We start from the raw sequence: 26,823 nt of genomic DNA, 5'->3' as shown, positions 1-26,823 counted from the left end.
TGGGGTGAAAGGGGCTTTGGGGAAGGTCTGTTGAGGAAGGACAGGAGAGGACAGAAGATGGGTGAATGGTTGTATATGGATGATGTGATGCACGAGGTGGAATGGGTGGGGGGTTGGGGGTGAGGTAGCATGTGAGAAAAATGTGATGCAGCTCTAAGGTATTTCTCCATGTCTTCTCCTTTTCTGCATGAGAGGATGGATGGGGGGGGGGGGGTCACCGATTTAATGAAGCAGCCTTGCTGTGGATGTGTTGTCTTGCGACACTGCCTCTGACCCAGGGCAGTGGACAAGATACTGGGATGACCAGTCATCATCCAGGTGCCAAGATAAGAGGGAGGGTAGAGGGAGGAGGGGAGTGGAGTATATTAGGGATGGAATGGGTGGGAATGGTTTTTATGGCTACCTCCCCTTTAAAGGAGAAAAAGCCTTTAGTATATGTATGTACTGGTAGACTAATCATTTTGATGAACAAACTGGACAAGGTGATTTTTTGTGGCACCCTGTAACAGGCTGAAATTTGTATTTTTTGCCAAGAAAATGTTTGGGGGTATTGAGAAAATGCCAGAAGAAATAAATGACAAACAGTACAGTAAGATAAAATTTTGTAAATAATGAAATTCGTGATGTACAAACCCACCCCAACCCAAAATTGTATAAAATTTTGGATGTATTTATGAGACTGTGTGAGAACTTTATGAAGAGTCACATCCTTAGGCAAGATGTATGCATAGACGCTTTTTGTTCGAGGGAAGGTTAGGATGGGTGCAGTATATTCCACTGAAAAGGAGGTTTGGAATGGAATATTTTTTACATATGGTTTATAGGAAAAGTTAACTAGTTTTTTTGCCTACGAAGGTATTTAAAAAAAATCAAATCAATCATAGAGAGAAAAAAGTTGGGGAAGGGGTCAATGGTAAATTTAATGAACCACCAGGATCCTGATTCTGATCAACTTACCCAGACTCACTCTACCCATTTGTTGAAAATTATTCTACTTATGCAGGTTTCAAACTATCAATATGAACCACCACTGGATAAACACTTAAGAAAATCCGAAGTTCGAATTATCAAATTTTATTTTCTCTACACTCACTGCACAGATAAATGCAAGATACAAATTGCACCTGGCTAGTTCAATATATGCAGTAGCTACCACTGTAAATGTGGATTTTTATTATGCGCTTTCTCTAACGTTCACACTCAGATGTACCTTCACAACTACTTGGCCCTTTCTAATATATTTCTAAATAATTAAAAATTCTGTAAAAAAATTAAACAATTTATCCAATATATTCAACACTGGAGAAAATTTAAAGCAATTGAATTTCTTAAATACAATACAGGCAGTATCAAAACATACACCCTACATGTTGCCCAGATGCAATGGAGAGTAAAAGAGGTATGTAAAAAGAAACTTTTATTCATCTATTTTTTTTCATCACTCGAGTTCTTTGGAATAGCCAAAACTGGGGCATGTGGCACGAAAAGGTCCAATAAAGAATGTTAGAGAGTCTGCTTTACTTGAGTGAAAGTAGTGCAGCACTTTAAACGAGTCATTATCCCACTATAACCAAAAGATTAAAAATATTTCATTACAGCAGGGGATAACACTAAACTATATACAGACATTTTGTACATGTCTTTCAGTGCTTTCTAGGAATAATGATATGTAAATTTTATATTCTTGGTACTGAGGCTTCTGAGCAGAAGCCTCAACAGAACCCTTAGCCCTGCCTAGAGTTCGGTGCCAAAGGCACTACTACATTCAAGTACAAGGTTGGTGAAATCTTAATGGGGGAGGGAAAATACTCTTCAATGAAAACATCCTGTTGGCCCAGTACTTGACAGCTGGTGACAACATCCTCAGAAGTTCAGGCAATAACTTACAATCCAATCACTCATTCTCTTTTACAATACAGCAATCGAGTATTGGTTAAAATATATCTGTAAAAACTTTCATTACAACATACAAACTGTACAAGTCTTGGGCAAACTAGGATCATGGCCCTGAAGAAAATCACCGAGAATGGGTTACCCTCCAGAGACAATGTCATACATGATCTACTGCCACACGTTATCACCATGGGAAGCTCTGACGGGGATTAAGTGATGAAACAACATTCCACCTGAAAAATTTCAAGTATTAAGTACACCAGCATCCACAGTATATGCTACTTCAATATAACTATAACTCAATTTTGAATTTAATGTCACTATGCATGAAAACACACTACAGGACTCTTCTACTTACAAGACGATGGCCACATCAAAGTGCACTCCCACTTCATATCATCCCTCCCTGTTCCCCACTAAAGTTCTCAGGTTGAAAGGAAGGAAGCAAAGCAGCCAGTTAACCACTACATTAGTAAACGGAAACCATCCTCTTTACCCATTCAAACTTTAAAGAGCAAACAAAACTTTTGAGCTGCATCATCTTTCCATACATTCTTTTGCACCATCTTCCATGTTCCTGATTTTGATTGCACATCCCATTCCACTTTCCACACAAGTCTCTCCATATGCTTAAACCAGCTGAACCTCGTAGATCAGTCCAACCCCACTCTGAATCCTCACCAAATCACCCTTTCCATTCTTGTAACACCTACTACTCAACAAGCCATATCTACACTCGATACTTACTTTATGGCCATGTATTTCTCCCTGATTGCATGCTGCTTTGTCTCAGACACTCTACTGAAGACTGTGTGAATGTTTATATAACATTCCTTTAGGTCATCTAGGGTGTAACCTGTGTGTTTCACGCAAACATCTGGCCATACAGGAAGATTCTGTGACAAAGGAAATATATTGTCATTTAAACAAGATTTAACCCCCCCCCCCCGAAAAAAAAAAAAAAAATTATATATATATATACATACACACAGCAGCCGCGAAAAGTTTGGGCGCCCCAACTTTCCCCTAAACTCAAAACATGCGAAAAATACAACTTTCCACCCAAACTTTTCGCTATTTTTCAATGCTAGCGTTTGTACCCGTATTTAGCCGAGACAATACACACTATTTGGCAACTCTGTTTAGGCGCACTCGATGTCACATGGAGTCAGTTTCTAAACATCTCTCACAGAGAGTAGTCTTTTTTTTGCGGTGGTCTCTGCTTTTGTGCCTTGATATCTCCGTAATGGGAAGTGGTAAAGAGCTGGAAAGAGACACAGTTGTTACAATCATAACCCTCTATAAGGAGGGTTATAAGTGTAAAGATATTGCTACTCGTGTGGGAATTGGAGTGCGTCAAGTGCAAAAGTGGACCAAGAAATTTCGAGACGAAGGAAGTGACATCATTCCTACTCCAAAGCATCGCTCTGGTCGGCCAAGGAAGATATCAAATCTTACTTCTACGGTTCTAACTGCCTCCTAATAACTGTAGGAGGCAGTTAGAACCGTAGAAGTACGATTTGATATCTTCCTTGGCCGACCAGAGCGATGCTTTGGAGTAGGAATGATGTCACTTCCTTCGTCTCGAAATTTCTTGGTCCACTTTTGCACTTGACGCACTCCAATTCCCACACGAGTAGCAATATCTTTACACTTATAACCCTCCTTATAGAGGGTTATGATTGTAACAACTGTGTCTCTTTCCAGCTCTTTACCACTTCCCATTACGGAGATATCAAGGCACAAAAACAGAGACCACCGCAAAAAAAAAAAAAAAAAAAAAAAAAAAAAAAAAAAAAAAAAAAAAAAAAAAAAAAAAAGACTACTCTCCGTGAGAGATGTTTAGAAACTGACTCCATGCGACATCGAGTGCGCCTAAACAGAGTTGCCAAATAGTGTGTATTGTCTCGGCTAAATACGGGTACAAATGCTAGCATTGAAAAATAGCGAAAAGTTTGGGTGGAAAGTTGTATTTTTTGCATGTTTTGAGTTTAGGGGAAAGTTGGGGCGCCTATAATTTTGCGCCCAAACTTTTCGCGGCCACTGTATATATCCTACCTAACAAGCACTTGAAAATAATTATCTGATTACATGTTAAACTGAAAAGAATTGGTAACAAAAACCATGACAGTACCACAGCAAACCAATCCAACTGCATATCCCACCACCCTTGTGCAGGAATGTGTACTCACAAAATTGTGTGAATCAACTGGAACTATGGGGGCCCCTGTGAAAATACATTGCCATCTTCCTTTATACTATAATTTACTACCTTGCCCTGCTGTCACTCCTTTTACATTAGTGACTTTCTATACTGGGTTGACTTAATTTTGCAAACATTTACAGTACACCCACGTTCATAGTACATGTACCAAAAAGGTTTCCCCCTTGAAATGGGGGTGGCTGGTAAAGGAAAGGGCAGAAGGCCTTTTGGTATACATATTATCAGGAATATACTACAATCAGCGTGTGCAAGCTTTACAACTAGCATACATAAATGTGTGCAAGCTTTACAACTAGCATACATAAATGTGTGCAAGCTTTACAACTAGCATACATAAATGTGTGCAAGCTTTACAACTAGCATACATAAATGTGTGCAAGCTTTACAACTAGCATACATAAATGTGTGCAAGCTTTACAACTAGCATACATAAATGTGTGCACACAAGGTTTTCAAACGATTTTAAAATCCATTCAATAAAGAAGTTTCACCCAAACAACTAAATTGTCCAAAAATGTGGTAACTTGCCAATGGTCAAACCAATAATTGCTTCCCTCACCCCCTCTTCTAAGCACTTTCATTGGAAACTAAATTACTTTGCTGCCTAGTTGGAGTGTAGAAATAGTATCAACAATTTCCACACTCCAGCCAGGTGACTTGCATGGGTGTGCACATACTTTTCAGAGAAGGCTAAGTTTGCACACAAGCAAATTTCTGTGCACACACAGATTAGAGGGAACACAAATGCAAAATGTTAACTCTGCTCTATGCAGTGAAAAATGTACAAATAATGTCACACTGGGAGAGTAAATCTTAACACATACATATACCAAAGGCCTTTCCCCCCCCCTTACAAGGGAGGTAGCCAAAAAACAAAGGCATAAAAACCAATCCCACACATTCCATCTCGATCACACTCCACTCCCCTCCCTCTTATTTTGGCACCACCTGGATGACTGGTCATCCCTGCATCCTGTCCACTGCTCTGGGTCAGAAGCAGCGTCACAAGACAACTTCCACAGCAAGGCCGCTTCACTAAATCGATGATCCCCCCTCTCCATCCCCTCATGCAGAAAAGAAGACTGGGAGAAATCCCTATGGGCCGAGTCAAATTTTCTAACATACTCCCTCACCCCCACCCATTCCACCTCACTGAATACATCTTTAATATGCAACCATTCTCCATTCACCCCTGTCTTCTGTCCTTTTCCATCCTTCCTCAATAGACATTCCCCTTTCCCAAAGCCCCTTTTACCCCATCCATCCATCTCATCCTAGGTCGCCCCCTCATGTTCACCCCTTCCACACCTCTTTTACTCTTCTTCCTTCACTCATTCTTTCCATGTGTCCAAACCATCCCAACTCTTTCATCCAACCTATCTCCAAACCCCCTTTCCACCCCCATTCTCCTCACCTCGTTTCTCACTATCCAACCTAGGAACCTCCATTATACTTCTCAGACACCTCATCACAAACTCATTCAAACTCCTCTTATGTTCCATGTTTCTGCCCCCATACAATGCTATCGGCACAATCACTCCTTTATACAATCTTCTCTTAGCATCCATTCCCAAATGTCTATTTCTCGTTACATTTTTTAATTCACCTAAGCATTTACTCACTTCTCTCAATCTACATTCTACCTCCACCCCTCCCTTTCTTGCCACATTCACACCCAAGTATCTAAAACTATCCACTTCCTCATCTCTCTCAATACTCACTTCCAGTCTGCTGCCACTTTCATCCCTTGTACATCTCATCACCTTACTTTTACCAAAATTTATCTTCAACCTCCTCCCACACTTTCCCAAACTGTCACTAACTTCCTTAAACCCTCCTCTGATCTTGCTACAAGTGCAGTGTCATCCGCAAACAACAGTTGGCTTATCTCTCACTTTTCTCCATTTTCTTTAACCATCTCCAATCACTGACCCACCATCCTTGCACCACCCCATCCATGTATAAATTGAACAGCCAGGGTGACAACACATCCCTTACCAAGTCTCACTTCTACTCAAACCACTCTCTCTCCATTTCTAATCCTGACACGCACTCTACCACTCATAACTCTTGACAGCTCCTAAAAGCTTTCCTCCTATCCTGTATATCTGCAGTACCTCCCACAGTGCCTTCCGGTCTACCCTGTCATAAGCCTTTTCCAGATCCACAGAAGCCCAAAAAACATCCTTACCTTTTCCTATAGCTTTCTCACATATCTGTCTTACCACAAAAATCTGATCTACACATCTACCTGTCCTAAACCCACTGTTCCTCACCAATTATTCCCTCTTTTCTCCTAACCTTCTCAATCAAGACCCTCCCATAAGCCTTCCCAACTACACTTAACAAGCTAATCCCTCTGAAACTACTACCTTTCTAACTACTACTCACATTTGTCCCCATTTTCCTTGTAGTGGAACTATACAGGCACTCCTCCAGCACCCTACCCTCTCAAACATTAAATAACCTCACCAGCCAGTCCACCATCACTGAAACTCAGACATCCTTCACAGCATCCATCCAGACCAGGTGCCTTACCTGCTCTCATCTTCCTTATTGCTTTCTCTTCCATTATCATCTCTATCTACACCTTTTACCTTGAATCTTAATACTACCAAAGTAGATGGCAAGTTTAATCAAATTGCCCCCCACAATTTTAATTCTGTATTTCTGGGAAGACAAGTTCCATGTGCACCCTAAAACAAAGTCAAAGAAATGGACACTCACTTTAGTATGATTGGCAAGTGCCAAAGCTGCAGCTGAAATCTGGGATGGCAGGTAACGAAGGAATGGGTCACAATCAAGTAATGAAAGTTCTGAAAGAAACTGGGGAAAAAATAAAATAAAATAAATAAAATAATTTTTTTAAAGTTGTTTCTAAGTTATGCATACATACCCAAAAGTATTCATTGTCTTTTCCCTGTGAGCCCCATCCTACCATATTGTTCTGGTCAGAAGCAATGCAGTGAGATTGCACCTCTACGAAGTCCCAGCATCTAAAGCTGGGACACTTACAGCTTTATTAGCATTTGCTCAACCCCTTGTACACCCAAGAAATATTCAAAGCAAACAAGACACCTTTGGGGGCACATTTCATCAATCTACAACCACTCCACTCGCTAAATGTCACATCTATTCCTTTTTCATCCAATGCCCCCAATACACTCCGTCCACCTCCGATTTCCACAACTTTTCTAGTTTTTCATCATGTATCTAAATACTCAAACAATACCAATACTTTGATTCACCCTAACTGCCAGCCCTACACCTCACCATGTTGTACCAGAAATAAAAGTGCAGAGGTAGTTATCAAACTATCTGGCATTCGTCTGAACCATCCTTGACTATATGGTACAGTTTTGGTCTGTGTTATAGAATGGATATCAATTCACTAGAATCAGTGCAGAGGAGCTTCACCAAAACAATACACAGGCTCAAATTTACCTTACAAGGCACCTTAATTTACACTCTGGAAAGCTGCAGTGAAGGGTGATCTAATAAGAGGCATCTAAATGGATCACAGGCTTTAACAAGGGGGAATGCAGGCAAGGTCATATTAGGACAACAGGGCAGGACTTGCAGCAGTGGATATAAACTTGACAAATTTAGATTTAAGAAGGAAATAAGCAAGAACTGGTTTACCAACTGTGGTCAATGAATGGAATAGATTTAGTTACCATGTAGCAAGTGCTGAAACTAATGGTTTTCTTTAACCACTTCACTCCGGGCCAAAATCTCGCGGGCAGCATTAGCTGCCAGATGTACGATGTTGCGTCATAATACTCGCATCATAAAAATAGTCACCGCTTATATCGATCGTTCTCTCTTTCACCCGTGAATTTTGATAACCATAGAAAATATGATAGAAGCCAGTTTAGAGAGTATGTCAGTTATGCAGGGACAACTACAATAAATATAATCAAGATGCCGATATGGCAGCCTCGTGTATCCACTTGCTCCTCATGCCGCCTACGTAGGCAGCACCGTATGGAAGAGGTCAACATCACACACTCCCCCTCTATCGGGAGGTTAGGACGGTGCCCCTCACAGAGGACTTTGTAGCGTGGAAGTTAATGAACTATGCCCTTTGTTCAACTTCGCTGGTGGCAGGATTCGAACTGCCCTCACCTCGACCTTCGCCGCAAGTAACGACGCCCTAACCCGCTCAGCCAGCGTAGTTTTAACCCCTTCCATACGGTGCCGCATACGTAGGCAGCATGAGGAGCAAGTGGATACGCGAGGCTGCCATATCGGCGTCTTGATTATATTTATTGTAGTTGCCCCTGCATAACTGACATACTCTCTAAACTGGCTTCTATCACATTTTTTTCTATGGTTATCAAAATTCACGGGTGAAAGAGAACGATCGATATAAGCAGTGACTATATTTTATGATGAGAGTATTATTACAACACATCGTAAGTCTGGCAGCTAATGCTGTCCGCGAGAGTTTGGCCTGTACTGAAGAGGTTAAGAAACTTTATGGATGGGGATGACAGGTGGTAATGGATATTGAGCTGCCTAGTATAGGCCTTCTGGTCTCTTGCTGTCTCCATTCTATGTTCATTATCCATCCCCATAAACTGTGGATTATAGTTCAGGCAGTAGATATACTGCTCATGGCCATGATTCATCTCATGCATTAGGATTTCCTTCATCTCTTTCAAATTCAAAGTTCATAGTGATGACTCCCTTGTATATCGTTTCTTAGTTGATCCTCAGGTATCAATTTCTCGGACTCTTTACTTTTACTCTCCTCAATTAGTTACCTCTCTCTCTCTCCCTGCCAATATACAATTGGATCACCCCCAACTTCTCATGTTCACTAGCTCCAAACCTCACCAAGCACACTGGCATTCACCTGTCACTACCTCATCCACATACTTGTTCAACAACCATGGTGGCAGAATACCCTAGCACAACCTCACCTTCACCTATGACCATTCTTTCCAGTCCCTAGCTTTACAAGTTGAAACTTTTTGAAACCTTAAACACATCCCCCTATCCCATGCATCCACAACATTCTATTATGCCTGTCAACCATGTCCCAATTTTCCCATATTCATATACCCAAAGGATACTTACCCTTTGTCAAAGTCTTTTACAGCTTATACATACATATGCAAAAATATCACAAAACCACGCGATCCAATAAATTCCTGATAACCACAAAGGAAACAGGAAAAAGAAATTAAAATTCCCAAGTGCTTTCACAATATTTCACATCTGGGGAATACAAAAGAAAAAAAAGTTACACATGGTATACAAGAGGTTTGAAAAACTGGGAAGGGTACAATACAGAGAAAATGTAACAAATATATATATATATTTTTAATGTAATTATTACAAATTTAGTCTGATAAAATGATCCAATTTAAAAATCTCATGGCTAATATGTTAAAACCTTCAGATTTTCTCTAATCAAACAACTTTTGATATTCCTTTTTGGCAAATGAATCATTGTATTGATTGATCTAATTCTTCATCCATCATGTCATGTGATTCATCTATCAAAAGGAACTTCATCGAAAGTTGTATGATAAAAAAAATCTGAAGGTTCTAACAATATTAGCCATGGGATTTTTTAATTGGATTTTATCAGACAAAATTTGTAATCATTACATTTTTTCAAAAATAATTTTGTTGTTGTATTTGTTGTATTTTCTCCATGTATTGTACTTTTCCCAGTTTATTTTCAAACCTCCTTTGTATTCCCCTGAAGATGTGAAATATCATGAAAGCACTCCCACCAATTCCATTCCCTACATATTCCACTCCCCTCCACCCTCCCTCTTATCTTGGCACCTCCCGGATGACAGGTCACCCCTGCATCCTGTCCACTGCCCTGCATCAGAGGCAGTGTCGCAAGATACAGCACATCCATAGTAAGGCCGCTTCATAAATTCGGCGACCCCCCTCTCTCCACCCCCTCATGCAGAAAAGGAGGACGGGGAGAAATCCCTTCGGGCTGTGTCAAATTATTTCTTATACATACTTCCTCACCCCCCATCCCCCTCATGCATCACAGCATCATCAACACACAACCCTTCTCCATTCACTATCTTCTGTCCTTCCTCAACAGACATTCCTCTCTTTTGTAATGCCCCTTTCACCCCATCCATCCATCTCATCCTAGGACGCCCCCTCATATTCACTCCTTCCACACCTCTTTTACTAATCTTTCTTCCCTCATTCTTTCCATGTGTCCAAACCATCCTAATACTCTTTCATCAACCCTATCTCCCAGCTACCTTTCCACCCCTGTTCTCCTCAATTCTAGCCTAGTAACCCCTATCATGCTTCTCGGACATTTCATCTCATTCAAACTCCATTCTTCCTCTTATGTTCCATGTTTCTGCCCCATACAGTGCTGTTGGAACAATTTCTCCTTCATATAACCTCCTCTTAGCATCCATTCCCAAATGTTTATTTCTCATTACACTTTTGAATCCACCAAAGCATTTACTCGCTTCTCTCAATCTACATTCTACCTCCACCCCCTCCTCCCTTTTCTGCCACATTCGCATCCAAGTATCTAAAACTATCCATTTCCTCCAGTCTCTCACCCTTAATGCTCACTTCCAGCCTGCTGTCACTCTCCCCTTGTACAGCTACACAGAAAACTATCGTTAGTAGGGGTGTCGAAACATTCGCGAATGAACATAACCTTATGATACCGAAGGGTTGGTATTTCTGGGGTTCGAATTGTTCGAATTCCTTCTGAATGAATATGAATCGAATAATAGTTCCGGAGTTCATATGGATTCACTATGACATGATAATCTTATTTCCGATGGAGACTTCAACTTGTCTCAAATTGTTTCGTTGTTTTGTGTCAAAATGATTAGCGTGATTTACTAACGATAGTTTTCTGTGCAGCTGTACATCTATCATCTTACTTTTGCCCACATTTATCTTCAGCTTCCTTCTTTCACACACCTCAAACACTGTCACTAATCTCCTCAATCCCTCCTCTGATCCTGCTACAAGCAGTGTCGTCAGCAAACAACTGGCTTATTATATATATATATACACACACACATTCTGACCAAGGGCAGTGGGCAAGATGCAGGGATGACCTGTCATCCAGAAGGTGCCAAGATAAGAGGGAGGGAAGAGTGTGGACAGAAGTGGAGTACAATAGTGTATTTTGTGTATTGAGTGGGAATGATTTTATGCCTTTTCCTTTTTGGCTACCTCCCTAGTAAGGGGGAAAAAGCTTTGGTATATGTATGTATCAAATATCACTCAAGAGTATTCATCCTTACCCAAGTCTCATTTCATTCAAGTCTCTAGTTGGATGCCTGTCCCAATCAAATACTCCATCCAAGTCTCTACATCACTATCAAATAAATTTCTAAATAGACAAGCACCTTTTCACACAAAATCATAGGCTAGATTGATGGGTACAATGATAACTGAGGGCCTATCTAAGTTATTGAAGGGCTATTCTTGTTTAAACCCACACATCCTAGTCTATCAACAATTAGTTACGACTAGTTCACAAGCTTCAGTAAAATGTTCAATCTAGAAGAGTTTGTGGCCAATCCCATATGTAACCTTACAGGGACAAGTTACAAAGGGTGATTGGAAGGACATAGCAAGATAACAGACATTCAGTCCTACAGGACAAAAAGCATAAAGAAAATGATGGTGGAACAGCTGGTTCAATTAAGGATAGAGACCATAGCCATACACACACTGACTAACCCCCCCAGTTTCGCATTCCCTAAAGACCAGGATGGAGCAACAGCCAGGTCTCTTAGCCCTGAACAGTCTAACCAGACACTCCCCAACAACCAAACCAGCAGACAACATGCAACTGGGACAATTCAACGAGAAAATTCAAAATTAGAATGGGAAAAAGAAAAGGAAAGATAAAAATCAATTACAAGATTCAAAACTAGAATGGGAAAAAGAAAAGAAGTAGCATTTGAAAGAGAAAGATTTGCATTGGAAAAAGATGTCAGAACTAAGAAGTCGCAATACAAGAAAAAAGCAAAGAAAGAATTGGACATTCAAAAAAAGAAGTAAGACTTAATGTAGGAAATTTGTCTTCTCTGATCCCTGCATTTCTACCAGAGGAAGTAGACAGCTACTTCAAAACCTTTGAGGCTATAGCTCTCAAACAAGCTGAAAAGATACTTGTTAACTGTAAGGGCATAGAGAGTGCCCAAGCTACAATAAAGTTAGAATAGGGGTCATGAAAATGCATCATACTATTGGTATGCTGAAAGACCGAAGACATTTAATATTTCAGTATAAAATATAATCAGAAACAATCAATTTAAAATAATATTAACCATATTAATCCTAACACGTAGTACAAAATAAATGTAGAACGAGATGTAGAAAATATAGAATGGGTACGACTGAAACCTGGCACATCGAGTCCTCCAAGCAATAAATCTTACAATCAGGGAAGTGGAGCTGGCAGCTAGCTAGAGGCGAGTCTCTTGAGTATTGGAAATTACTGGCTTAAATAGTAGTTCCAGGCTGATGTCTTGGCTTCTCCCCCTTTATAAGGGATGTAGCCAAAAAATACAAAGGAATAAAAACCACTCCCACCCATTCCATCCCCCATCATACTCCACTCCCCTCCCTCTCATCTTGATACCTTCTGGTTGACTGGTCATCCCTGCACCTTGTCCACTGCCCTGGGTCAGAAGCAGTGTCACAAGACATAACATCCACAGCAAGGATGCTTCATTAAATCAGCGACCCCCACCCTTCCATCCCCTCATGCAGAAAAGACGGGGAGAAATCCCTTAGGGCAGAGCCAAATTGTTTATCACACATACTCCCTCTCCTTCCACACCTCTTTTACTAATCTTTCTTCACTCATTCTTTCCATGTATCCAAACCATCCCAATACTCTTTCCTCAACCCTATCTCCATATGCCCTTTCCACACCTGTTCTCATTTCTCACTATCCAGCCTAGGAACCCGTATCATACTTTTCAGGCACCATATCTCAAACTCATCCTCCCTTATGTTCCATGTTCTTCCCCCAGACAGTGCTGTCGGTACAACCACTCCTTCACACAATCTCCTCTCAGCATCCATTCCCAAACGTCCCTCGTTACACTTTTTAATTCCCCCAAGGCATTTACTCACTTCTCTCAATGTACATTTTACCTCCACTCTTCTTTTCAGCCACATTTGCACCCATCTAAAACTATCCACTTCCTCCAGTCTCTCTTAATACTTACTAACAGTTTGCTGCCACTTTCTCCCCTTTTACTTATCACCTTATTTTTGCCCACATTCACCTTGTATTTTCTACTTGATCCTCCTCCTCTTTTAATTCCTTTCCAAAACATCTTTCATTACTTTCAAATATTTGTCACTCTTACCACATTTCACATCTGCTCTCCTCCTTGCCTCCTTTATCTTATGCTTTACAGGAGTCCCTCAAATAACGCGGGGGTTAGGTTCCTGAAATTACCGGGTATGACCAAATCAGCGTATGCCGACTTTCCATATTAAATACCGAGAACTGGATGTATGTGTGTGCGCGTGTATGTATGGGTTTGTGCGTATATACATGTGTGTATGTGGCGTATATGCATGTGTATGTGGCGTATATACACGTGTGTATGTGGCATATATACATGTGTATGTGGCATATATACGTGTGTGTGTATGTGGCGTATACACGTGTGTGTGTGTGGCATATGTATATGTGTGTATGTGGCATATGTATATGTGTGTGTATGCGGCGTATGTATGTGTGTGGCGCGCGCGCGCGTGTGTGTGTGTGTGTGTGGGAGTGTATGTGTCTTCACATGTACAAGCAAGCATGTACGTGCGTGTGTTCGTATTTGTGTGTACACGCACGCACATTCACAACATACACTGGTTGTGTAACACGCGTCTACGTGTGCGTGTCTACATGTGTGTAAGGGTGTATATGTCCGTTTTTTATCTCCCAAACCACCACCATCAGTAACAAGAACCTCATAAGAGAAATTAAGACACGACAAGCGGTCATTATCAGACTTATTAGTTGTATTCCAAACGAAAGAAACATTACACTTCAACAGGTTAGGGCGGTAAAATTTCACGATAGCATGGCGCAGGTGGAAGAAACAAGCTAAAGCTTGTTGGCTACCCCCCTACCACCCCCTCCCTCCCTCCCTCCTGCATCAGTACCCGTATGTTGACACGTAACCGCAGGCAGCCACCCATGGCTATCCCCTCGCCCTACACCCTTGTTTGAGCAGTTCCCAGTGTACATAATGACCGCGTTATATGAGGATCGACTGTATATGGTAAAATAGAAAGCAGTCACCACAAATGTTTGCGATGTTGCTGCATGTGTGCGTATGCGTGCCCGACTCGGCGCGAATTTTAAAATAGTTTTGAAATAAAATCCGCGTATGATTGAATCCGTTATTTGAGGGACTCCTGTACTTCTCTTTTCTTTGTACCTCATATGATTCCCTTGTCCTGTTTTGTAAACAATCTGTGAAAGCTCGCTTCTCATACAACCTTCTTTGCTTCCTCATCCCATCATTCTGTACATACATACACATACACACGAACGTTAAAACAATAAAATCATACCAAGGCCAAGTGTAGGGTTTCTTCACTTGAATTTATTAATCTTGCACAGTGCTGAGTAAAAACATTAGCTGTTGGTACGGCCATATCAAAACTCAAAACCTTTAGTATAAGGTGTTCCATACGTAAAATCTGGCTCACTTTATAGGTATTGTCTGTGATGTAAGCAAACTGGCCAACATCTGGGGGATAAATCTCTTCATATTTCCTGAAAGATGCAAACAAAATATTAGCTTTTCACTCGTTGTTGCCCCTGGAGACCCACACCATGTGATTTAGCCAAAATTATGCACAAAAATTGTGGCAAGTTAATTTATACTTACGCAGCAATAAACATTGCAGTTGTGCCAACCAACTGAAGTTTGTCTCTTTTCACAGACATATGTGATAGAAATCTGTCAATATAAGAAACTGCCAAATATAAAGTTTCTGTCTGAAGGCTGTATTCCTCTGCAACTTCAACCAACCAGTCCACTAAAATCCACCGCATGCCATTTGTAATATCTGTCTGTTTGACCATGTAATTGGCTCTAGGTTTATGGCAAACCTGAAATGATGAGAATTATGACAACCTGAAAAAAGGCATCAGCAATTATGTCAAATGAAGACTGGTATTGGATCATGAGCCTACCTCTGCTTCCCTAAGGTATTTATAAATATCAGCAGCATATTCTGGCACATCAAAAATATCATCGCCTCGTCTAGAAAGAATCTCTTCTCGTGGAGGGGACTCTATAACCATAGCATCAGACTCGCACACACTCATATCCAACTCTTCTTTGGAGCCATTTTCTTTGTCACTATCATGGGAGATTCTGAAGAATTATAGGAAGATCATCAGAACAGTTACAAACCCTGAATCATATAACCAAGAATGCACATCAGCCTTATCTTCTCACCTTTGCAAACTAACAACTGACGGGTGAACTTCTTCTATCTTATCTAATGACTCATGTTTGCTTGCAAGACCTACTGCTCCAATACTCTCTGTAGTATTGGTGGATCCCACGGATAAAGATGTGGATCCCGATTCACTGTCTTCATGAATTGAAAATGGCCATTTACTAGATGCAGCATCCTTTTCTGAAACCCCCGTGTTTGCATTTTCATTTTGTAAGGGGATTCCAGTTTCATAAGATACACCCTGAAATGAAAAACTTGTTAGTACAAAAAAGCCCGTTTAAATGTGTAACATTAATTTCCAAGGAAGAACCAGTATACAAACCAATCTCCGAGCCCCAGATACTGGAAGTGACCTTTGTACGTAAACATACATGACCGATTCCTACATTAAGTACAGATTTAACATGTGTTTATACAAGTGCTTACAGAGCACATTAATTGCCCTTCTGCTCAAAAAGTACTAAAGAATTACACACATCTAATGCACAAGCTCATATTATCAATGAAATTTATAAAACATTTTGTGGATGGTTCATTGGTGAGCATTTTGTCTTGTTTTGAAAATTGAGAAAACAGCCATGTCAAAAGTGTGGTGTTAAAAAGTAGGGCTTGAAAAATGCTCCAAAGGAAAAAAAATTAACTAATCAATAGCCAACAGGGGCAAGCATGTCCCCTCTCCCATGCTGTGTTACATCATGAATAAGTTGCTGGCCATTGCTGATGAAATACTAATTAGTCACCCCATGTCTCCTGCACAAGACCCTCAGCTTCAAAATACTTGACGACAGCCACTGAATTAGCCCAGAAATCTATACTTCTTGTGTGTGGCACCATCTGTCATGGGACCACTCCCCAACCCCAAAAGTTGGGGGGCCAACCAGTCACAAAATACCTCTGCCACTGGACCCTTGGAGCAGCTTTGATTACCCAAATATCACAACCCCTTTTTACAATGTATCTTCATTTTTTTTTTTCTACTGTGGGATGATTTTCCAGCAACCACCCCTCCTCTACTATTAGCCAGAGAGGTAGAGAGCAATTCTGGGCCCACCACAAAATACATGTGTTAAACATGCCCCAAACCCTTCACCTCTAACCAACAAAGGGCTCAGTTCAGTGCAACTCTTAAAAACTGGGCACCACAACACTTGCAGACAACAATATACAAACACCTGTATCTGTTCTATTTGCCTGCCCATAACTTCACTCCCCAGCCTGTACCCTCTTTCCAAACACTTCCTCTTTAGCTTGACCCAGATCCTAATCCTTCCCCACCAGTACCTCAACCTGCAATACACTGAACACACCTCTTACAATACAACACTGATGGCATTAACACAAGAAAAACTCAAACATACACATTGCCTTCATACAAGAATAAGAAAAAGTGATGCCACCATAAGTCACAACCAGATTCTTGGCGTAACAAACCATAAATCCATGTCATTCAAACAACATGTCACAAAGAACTAAATGCACACCTAAACCTAATGCTAGAACATTGGGAAAAAAGCCGCACATGGGCCCTTAATCTCACCAAGACGCACCACAACACCCTTCAGACCATACAAAATAAAAGTCAGAGGCAGTGTCACAAGACAACATATCCACAGCAAAGCCACTTCATTAAATCAGTGACCCACCCTCCCTTTCAGTCCCCTCATGCAGAAAAGAAGGCCGGGATAAATCCCTTCGGGCTGCGTCAAATTTTTCTCGCACACTCCCTCATCCCCGACCCATTTCATCTCATGCATCACATCATCCATATAAAATCATTCTCCATTCACCCCTATCTTCTGTCCTCTCCCATTCCTTCCTCAATAGACATTCCCCTCTTGCCCAAATCTCTTTTAACCCCATCCATCTCATCCTAGGTTGACCCCTATGTTCACTCCTTCCACATCTACCTTCTACACCTTTTACTAGTCTTTCTTAACTCATTCTTTCCACGAGTCCAAACCATCCCAATACTCTTCCATCCACCCATCTTCCAACTCCCTTTCCACACCCATTCTACTCATTTATCATTCTATCCAGCCTACTAACCCCTATCACTTCTGACACCTCATCTGAAATACATTCAAACTCCTCTCTTCCTCTTATGTTCCATGTTTCTTCCTTCATACAATCAAAAGAAGTCATTTACTCTTCTCTCAATCTACATTCTACCTCCACCCCCTCCCTTTTCTGCCACATTCACACCCAAGTCTCTCCCTTAATACTCATTTCCAGTCTGCTGCCACTTTCACCCCTTGTACATCTCATCACCTTACTTTTACCCACATTTATCTTCAACTTCCTTCTTTCACACTTTCCCAAACTCTGCCACTAATTTCCTCAATCCCTCATCTGACATTGGTACAAGCGCAGTGTAACCTGCAAACAACAGCTGGCTCCCCCCACTTTTCTCCATTTGCTTTAACAATCTCCAATCCCTTACTACCCTTGCATTTACCTATTGCACCACCCTGTCCATGTATCAATAGAACATCCCTGACGAAGTCCCACCTTTATCTCGAACCACTCTCTCCTGTATTATTTGCAATACCTCCCATAGTGCCTTCCCTGTCATAAACCTTTTCCAGATACATAAAAGCCCAAAAAACATCCTCACCTTTCTCACACATCTGTCTTACCACAAAAATCTGATCTACGCAACCTCTACCTGTCCTAAACCCACACTGTTCCTCACCAATCTTCCTCTGTTCCCCTACTAATCGTCTCAATCAAGAACCTCCCAAAGGATGTCCCAACTACACTCAAGCTAATCACTCTGAAACTACTACACTCACTTGTCCCCTTTTCCCTTGTAAAGTGGAACTATACAGGCACTCCAGTTCTCCAGCACTCTACCCTTTTTTAAACATTAAATAACCTCACCAGCCAGCCCACCATCACTGTACCTCCCTTTTCAGACATTCTGCATGACATCCATTCAGACCAGGTGCCTTACCTGCTCTCATCAGCTTAACTGCCTTCACTTCATCCTTCCTTATTTCTCCTCTATTTTTCTCATCACTGTCATTTTCTTAGCACTTCCCCCTGCAACTATCTTTCCCTCCCCATCCTCCTTCACAATTAGCAACTCCCTAAAATGCTCTGCCCATCTTCCTCCCCTTCCATTATCATATCTCCATCTGCACCTTTTACCTTTTCTTCTCTACTTGATTCACCTCCTTTACCTCTTAATTTCTTTCCAAAACATCTTTATTACTTTCAAAATACTCTTTTCCATTTCAGATCTGCTCTCCTCTTATGCTTTACTTTGCTTATTGTACCTTTCATACGATTCCCTCATCTTATTTTGTAATCAATCTATGAAAGCTCGCTTCTCTTCTACAACCTTCTTTGCTTCCTCATCCCATCACTCCCTACCCTTCCATTTCCTCTCGTCCTCCTTGTTCCACATACCATGTGACTCCCTCCTTCAACCATCCCCATTCCTCCTCCACTCCTAGTTCTACTCTATCCTTCACTCCTCTCTCTCGGCTTCTTGAACTTTTTCTTTTCCATTTAAGCAGTTCATTCTAAGCACCTCCCTACCTTTTGTCCTTTTCCTTTCTCCATCTATCCTCCACCCTCAACTTACCTTCCACCAAAAAATGATCCGATATTCCCCCATTATCTGCTTTCTTCCTAAACACCGTATTTTCTCTCACCAACTCACTTTCTAGACATCTCCACCATCAACTCTCCATTATGATTCTTTCCTGGAACTCCACATTTCCCAACCACCCAGTCTATTGGTTCATTTCCTACCCTAGCAGTAAGGTCTCCCAAGACAGCTTGAGAACCTCCCAAAATCACACCTACCCCTACCTCTCAACTTAAGTTTCTCTCAAAGCCAACACATCCATCTTTCTTCTCAAACATACTACCAATATCTTCCCTTTTACTCTCATCTGTACCACATCCACACACATTAAAAGACCCAAACCTTAGGGTACTGGTTGGAAAACTCAGACCCTCTTATGCCCTTACTTTTTTTTTTTTTAGGAATGTCCCCGAAGGGATTTCTCCCCGTCCTCTCCTTATATGCAAGGGGGGACGGAGAGGGGGGGTCGTCGATTAAATGAAGCGGCCTTGCTGTGGATGTGCTGTGTCTTGCGACACTGCTTCTGACCCAGGGCGGTGGGCAGGGTGCAGGGATGACCCGTCATCCAGGAGGTGCTCAGATGAGAGGGAGGGTGGGAGGGGTGTGGAGTGTATTTAGGGATGAAATGGGTGGGAGTGTTTTTATGCCTTTCCCTTTTTGGCTACCTCCCTTGGAAGGGGGAAAAAGCCTTGGTATATGTATGTATGTCCCCTGTAGGGCTACAGGGAAAAGGATGCCTAGTCCTAATCCCCTTCCCGTTTTTCTCACCCCTTACGATTCAAGTGAGAATACTTGGTGGCAGTACTCTATCCCCCACCAAAGGGTGGGGGGGGGGAGAGAGAGAGAGAGAGAGAGAGAGAGAGAGAGAGAGAGAGAGAGAGAGAGAGAGAGAGAGAGAGAGAGAGAGAGAAATGGTACAGGACAGAGGGACAGTCGCAGTATAATAAAAATGTCATCATTTCTCTGAGCAGAGTCCTCATCTATCACACACAAAATGATGTGTGGCTCTGGTCTGTAGGGGCACCCCATGCAGACCCTAAAGTATCAACTGCATGCTACTTTGCCACAATAACATGCAGCCAATACCCCAGACAGGTACAAATACAACACCTATAGACCATTTACACATGAAATGAATGACAAGGATTACCTTCATACACCCACTACACTTCATAGAACACCAACACACTAAACACCCATATTGCACAAATACTCCTCTTTTCCTTCACAACCTCCAGAAGCATATCACTCATTGCAGATTCAACAAATTAAGGGACAATGCTGCATGCCAGACCCCATGAAACCTTTCTCCCAAAAGGATAGAATCCACCTGGCCAGAATGATGCAGCCACCACCCAGTTCTAAGCTATCAGAGGATGCTGGATGACATCATTGCAGACAACTGCCCAGGATGCAACATTTCACCCCACACTATACAATTACAGAAGACTGGATTGTACACAACCACACATGCCAACAAGGATGAATGTATCAAAAGCAAGACCCAAGATTTGAGGGGTTGTCTCAGAAATTCACCATTCAATTTCTGGTTGTCTGGGTTAAACAATGTTACCAATGATTTGCTTTAGTTTCAGCCAATGTTTTAGTTTATCTAAGCATGTTTGGATGTTTTGCTCTATTTGGAGTAAGGTAGTCACTAATATTTGTGGAAGGCTTGTTCATGTTAATTCTTTCTTACTCAAGACAGCTCAGCCAGGAAATATTCAATGTCGCTAGAAGAGAGTAGGACAGTACTGTGTGCTTTAGCTTCTGTATGGCAACAGCATCTAGGGTAACTAGTATGTTGGTACTATTTTAGTGTAGGGTGGTGACCAACATCGTGGGAAAGGAATTATACCTTTTGTCTTTAGTTACCTCCCTTGTATATGTATGTATATACACAGTGTGTGTGTGTGTGTACATGTAGTGAATTGTATTTGCAGACATCCCCCTACTTGAAGAGGTCAGTGAATTAAGGGTTTATAGAAGGAGAAAAAGTTAAAAACATACTGAAGAGTAAGGTAATAGAGTACTTATGAATGAAAGGCACCAACTTTGTTGTTGCATGGAGAATGTTTAAGATCTAGATGATGAGCAGTGGTTTAAGCAAGTGCCCAGGTACATCAGGCAACTTTTAATTCAGGATGCATGTTAGATTTGTACTGTGAAATATGGTGGTAAATTTAGAGCATGGTATTGATAATACAAGTGCAAAGACTGGAACATTATGTCTTACTAACAGGGATTGTTACTCAAAAGTATTGTTAGCATCACATTAAAAATGCCAGAAAACAAATTTGAATGTTGAGAACTGTATAGAGTACAGTAAATATGGTGCATCCAACCACTAAAGGTTTGACAGTGTTCCATGGGCTGACAAATTAAGAATACTGGAATGCAAGACGAGGGGTAGGATACTAAAAAATTGTATCAAACTGAAACAAAGATTGTGGTGGGATCAAACAGTTTCTGATAGTTTGACAAGTATCTAGACTTTTCAGATAATGTACCAAACCTGTAACACCATACCCTATATTCTACCACATCTGGGGTATTGGCTGCATGCTATGGCAAAGTAGCATGCAGTTGATACTTTAGGGTCTATATGGGGTGCCACTACAGACCAGAGCCACACATCATTTTGTCTGTGGTAGAGGAGGACTCTGCTCAGAGAAATGATGGAACTTATTATACTGCTACGGTCCCTCCGTTATGCTGTCCCCCAACCCCTTATTGCTGTCCTGTACAATTTCATTTCCTCGTTTTGCCTACCCTGTGGTATTCCCACTTGGATTGTAAGAGGCGAGAAAAACAGGATGGGGATTGGGACCAGGCACCTTTCTCCCTGTAGCCCCACAGGGGACATTCCTAAAAAAAGTAAAGGGTCTAGGAGTTTTCCAACCAGTACCCTAATGTTTGGGTCTTTAAACCTCTTCACTCCGTGGCACATCGCACATCTGGCAGCATTAGCTGCCCGACGTGCGATGTTGCGTCATAATAATTGCATTATAAAAAATAAAGTCAGTGCTCAATCGTTCGTTCTATTTCACCGGTCAATTTTGATAACCATAGAAAATATGATGAAGCCAGTTTAGAGAGAATGTAGGTTACGTAGGTACGACTACAATAAATATAATCAAGATGCCGACGTCGGCATCATCGTGTACCCACTTGCTCCTCATGCCGCCTACATAGGCTTCACCGTATGGAAGTGGTTAATGTGCGTGGATGCGGTACAGATGAGAGTAAAAGGGAAGAGATAGGTAGTATGTTTGTAAGAAGAAATATGGATGTGTTGGCTTTGAGTGAAACTAGGATGAGAGGGAAGGGCGAGTGCAAATTTGGGAGTGTAGCTGGGAGGTTCTCAGGAGTGAAGAGAGGGCGTGGGGGAGAAGGGATGGCTATACTAGTAAGTGAATAGATAGGTAAACATGTAGTGGAGTGGAAGGAGATTTCTTCAAGGTTAATGTGGATGAAGGTGAAACTGGGAAAGGAGATGTGGGTTTTTATAAGTGCATATGGGCCTGGTAGAGTGTAGAAGGGAGACCTTTTGGATAGATTTAAACGAGTGCATAGAGGGATTAGGGAGGAATTTCAATGTAATAGTATTGGGGGACCTGAATATTAGGGTAGGAAATGAACCAATTGATGAAGTGGCTGGGAAATGGAGTTCCAGGAAAGAATCTTAGTGGTGAGTTGATGATGGCAAATGCAGTGTTTCGGAAGAAAGTCAAGCAAAAGTACACATGGGAGAGGGTGGTGGATGGAAGGGTGGTAGAAAGAGCGTTAATGGACTATGTAGTGGTAGATAGGAGTATCATAGGAAAAGTTAAGGATGTAGGCCTACATGTTCTAAGGGGAGCGAGTGGGAGAATATCAGATCATATTCTGGTGGAAGGCAAGTTGAGAGTGGAGGATAGATGGAGAACAAAAGGCAGGGAGGTGCTTAGGGTGAACTTGGGGTAGCATGTGACAGGTAAGGGAGGAACGGAGGTAAATTGTAGATTGAGAGAAGAAAGTAAATGCCTTGGGTGATTAAAAAGTTTAATGACAAGTAGGCATTTGTGAATGAATGCAAAGAGGAGACTATATGAAGGGGTATGTGTGCCAACTGCTGCACAAGGGCAGAGATGTGGAATTTAAGATAGGCAGAGATGAAATGTCTGAGAAGTATGGTAGGGTCTCAAGTTTGGATGGTGAGAAACAAGATGAGGAAGAGTGGGGGTGGAAAAGGAGATGGCAAATAGTGTTGATGAAAGTGGTGGGATGGTTTGGACACATGAAAAGAATGATTGAAGAAAAATGTATAAAAGGTTTGGAAGGCAAAGGTGGTGGGAGTAAAACCAAAGAAACAACTGATGATAAAATTGATGGATGGGATGAAAGGGGCATTGAGCAAGACATGGAGAAAGGAGAGAGGGGCAAGTAGAGAATGGCTGTGTAAAGATGATATTGTGATGCAAGGAAGGCATGTGTACACACACAAATATATTGACAGACCAAAGGTATTTAATGAAGTAAACTTGCTGTGGATGTGCTGCATTGCTTCTGACCCTGGGCAGTGGGTGGGATACAAGGATGACCCGTCACCCATGAGGAACCAAGATGAAAGGGAGGGAATGAAATGGGTGGAAAGTGGCATAAGCCTTTTGATTTTGGCTACGTACCTGGTATATAGATTAACCTTCAAATAAACAATTAAACCCAATATCTCAACATTTACAAAATTAAAAAATTATACAAATACCATCATTTCTTAAATAGATTTAACTTCAATTTCTACTTCTATTGCACCTAAAATTAAAGAATCCCCAGGGTGGTCCACATCTTTGTGGGGTTGAAATTGCCCACACTGACTGAATTTGATCAATATAATTATGTCAGTAGAATTGTTTATTGCAACTTGACATTACAATTTCCCTAAACCAGTAAAAAATGCAGTATGAATCGACCAGTTACTTGTTCTTGACATCCAAGATGACGACACTTCTACTTACCTATATTAAAATTACCGAAGAAGCTTAAATCTAAAAATCATGCAGTGAACCAAGATATAATCCTGAAATTGGATTTGGTGCATTTAAAGTGTTCAGACATAACCAATAAATGGATTAATACTTTTAACAAGATCATTGATGACTTGGGCAAGTGCACCATAGCATTACTCCTGCATAGTAATAAAAATACCAGAAAATAATGAATAGCTGAGCAATACATGGCATGAAATTAAAATATGAAAAAACAATATGAAAGATTAAAGAAAGATTAGTCACAAAATGAGGGGGGGGAGGAATGGCTACAGAGCAGTGTAGAAATAAAGGTGGTCAGCAACAGTAGTTTATAAAGTATCAGTAGTACCAACTTCATGCATGGGGCAAAATTTGGGTGAGGAATGTATAAAAGTTTGAATTATGCTCACTCAAAAGTTCGATTTCTACAATCAAACTTTTGATGAGTAAGCATTGTAATGATTGTTGTGAAACAAACATATTCATTGATGTATACAGATGGGATTAATACAGGTTAACCCAAAGTGATTTATTCAGGTCTTGAGAACATGTCCTTACTGTACTATCTGGTGCCAGGAATGAAAGCAAGGGGTTACCTAGGAAAAGTGTGATAAACAATTCCACATTCTCATACTGGACATTGAACAAGATTGTTAGAGAGAAAACTTTAGAATGGATGAAAGGGGTAGATATCCCATAAATAGTCCTCAATTACAGATAATGATCTGCATTATGAGGCGAGTTCATGGTAAGAACTTCAGATACGTTAATGGTTAACTCTATAACGATGTATATACATATTCCTCAGATCAACATTCATGAAGACAAGTTCATAACTACTCAATCTGGCAAACTTTGCGCCTACCCACGTATTCCTTTCAATATTGATAAGACTTAAGTACTACAAATTTTATCCTGACTAATGTACAAATCGAATAAACTTAGCGATACCCTCTTACTGGTTCTTCCTGTAACCGATGTTAATCACAAAATTATCAAATTCATGGTTGCTATTACTGACAAAGTGAATGCCACTGTAAAGTTGAGGTGAAGTCGATAACGTTTGCATACTAGGGCCTATCAACTCCTTTTAACATACTTATTTAGCTAACTTTCATGCCTAAGTTCATTCGCACCCAGACGGGCACAAGAAGAACCATTAGTAACAATTACCGACTGTAGATTGGCATAACTACGCAATAGTCAATTTTCTCTGACACAAAGTTCTAAACGCATGATCGCACAACTAACAACACTGAAGTTTTGCAGTGAGTAAATAACATATACGAAATTAGAATACACTTCTGAGCAATATTGTTAATACGACCACACTTCACCGGAAGCGATGTAAACAAACGGTCATGGCCGCCACAAGCGATTTGAATCTAAAGTTTACACGACTACCACATATTTCTGCACTACTTCGACACAGATTTTGGATTATACATACTTGTTTTGCAACTCTTGATGGTTGTTTTCTCAAGTGGTTTGTGCTGATGGCTCCAAGAACTGGCCGTTTATTTGCTTGTACATTTGATTTAAGTCTTGGATCCTCGCGTTTCACTCGACGTTGGGCAGGTATACGGTTTTCTTGATCTTCTAATATTTGAAACGAAGACATAATGCCACCGTTTCGTCCAGAAATGACAAATCAGTTTCAATTTTGTTGAAGAGTGATGCCCAACGTTAACTCTTGTGCACTATTTCCACTTCATGTGCTTTTTACAAGCTGGTCTCTTCGCGGCCGAAAATTTGAAGCTGTTCTGAAACGACCAGCTGGAGGCAACGTCAAATTCCCTCGCCGTGTTTGAAGTAGCCAATAGCAAGCGAGCTTGGTTGTGACGTCACGCCCCAACTCCCTGGTCAGCTACAATTTGGTTCTCATGAATTAAATTTTGAACCATTGCACTCGATAGAATAATTTACAGGGAGACACACTACATAATAAAACGTTAATAGTATATATAATATCATATATCTAAGATCATTCACTCGAATAACAAGACCTCACACTTTATATCACAGGTAGTTGAAGATACATTTTTCGGGCGCCTAATGTTGATATGCAACAAGCACTGGGGATTTAAACTTTTATGCGGCAAATATGAATGGCTAACCCATGCGACTTGGGTCATTGTACCTGAAAAAATACATATTCTGTTAAATATATGTTATGGATACCTTGCTTATAACTACACATCTTATATGATATTGAATACCAAATAGAATAACTACGAAATTACCAACATTCTTCTGCATAAATAATGTTATATGCAACTTAAATTTCTGCGTATTAAACTATTTTAACATTATTCTTACGGAACGAAATAAAAATTTGCATATTTTCTATTTTCTATAAGTCGCATTATTTGATGAATGCACTTATCTAAGCATTTTCCTCAGGTGTTATTGAGTGCAGATAGGATTTTTGGTAACAGTAAATTGATAATACTTACTATAAAAATGCATACAGTCTTATAAAACGGAATTACAAAACTAAATACATTGTTATTAGATAGATTCTTTAATGTTTCTGGGCTAGTGACATGTTCCTGCTATTCTGGCTACCGTTATCTTATTCATACGTAACCCTTTTAGTAGCGGAGGGGTTAAGCAACTCTTGTATTAGTCCC

At 40.8% G+C, this 26,823-nt stretch overlaps 1 protein-coding gene across 1 annotated transcript; it reads right to left on the bottom strand.

Moving 5' to 3' along the window:
• Positions 1-1,058: 1,058 nt before the first annotated feature.
• Positions 1,059-25,977, bottom strand: CycA (cyclin A). Its single transcript, XM_076187350.1, has 8 exons — positions 25,641-25,977; positions 15,583-15,827; positions 15,315-15,498; positions 15,007-15,230; positions 14,687-14,891; positions 6,845-6,943; positions 2,641-2,789; positions 1,059-2,126 (listed from the first exon to the last, which is right to left on the bottom strand). The coding sequence occupies exons 1-8, from the start codon at positions 25,809-25,811 to the stop codon at positions 2,078-2,080; spliced, it is 1,326 nt and encodes a 441-aa protein (XP_076043465.1). The 5' UTR covers positions 25,812-25,977; the 3' UTR covers positions 1,059-2,077.
• Positions 25,978-26,823: the final 846 nt, after the last annotated feature.

Source organism: Oratosquilla oratoria, chromosome 6 (assembly GCF_046742065.1).
Source record: "Oratosquilla oratoria isolate Oo_2021 chromosome 6, ASM4674206v1, whole genome shotgun sequence".
NCBI classification, from domain to species: domain Eukaryota; kingdom Metazoa; phylum Arthropoda; class Malacostraca; order Stomatopoda; family Squillidae; genus Oratosquilla; species Oratosquilla oratoria.
The sequence above is the reverse complement of the archived record's forward strand: the minus strand, read 5'-3'. Positions and strand labels throughout refer to the sequence as shown.

Excerpts from the sequence above, each read along its gene's own strand:
- CycA (XM_076187350.1), bottom strand. The coding sequence starts at position 25,811 with ATGTCTTCGTTTCAAATATTAGAAGATCAAGAAAACCGTATACCTGCC. Across the intron at positions 15,499-15,582 it reads TCAGTTGTTAGTTTGCAAAG|AATCTCCCATGATAGTGACA; the intron begins GTGAGAAGATAA and ends ATAATTCTTCAG. Across the intron at positions 6,944-14,686 it reads AAACCCTACACTTGGCCTTG|TTTCTTTCAGAACTTTCATT; the intron begins GTATGATTTTAT and ends TTTTTTCCCCAG.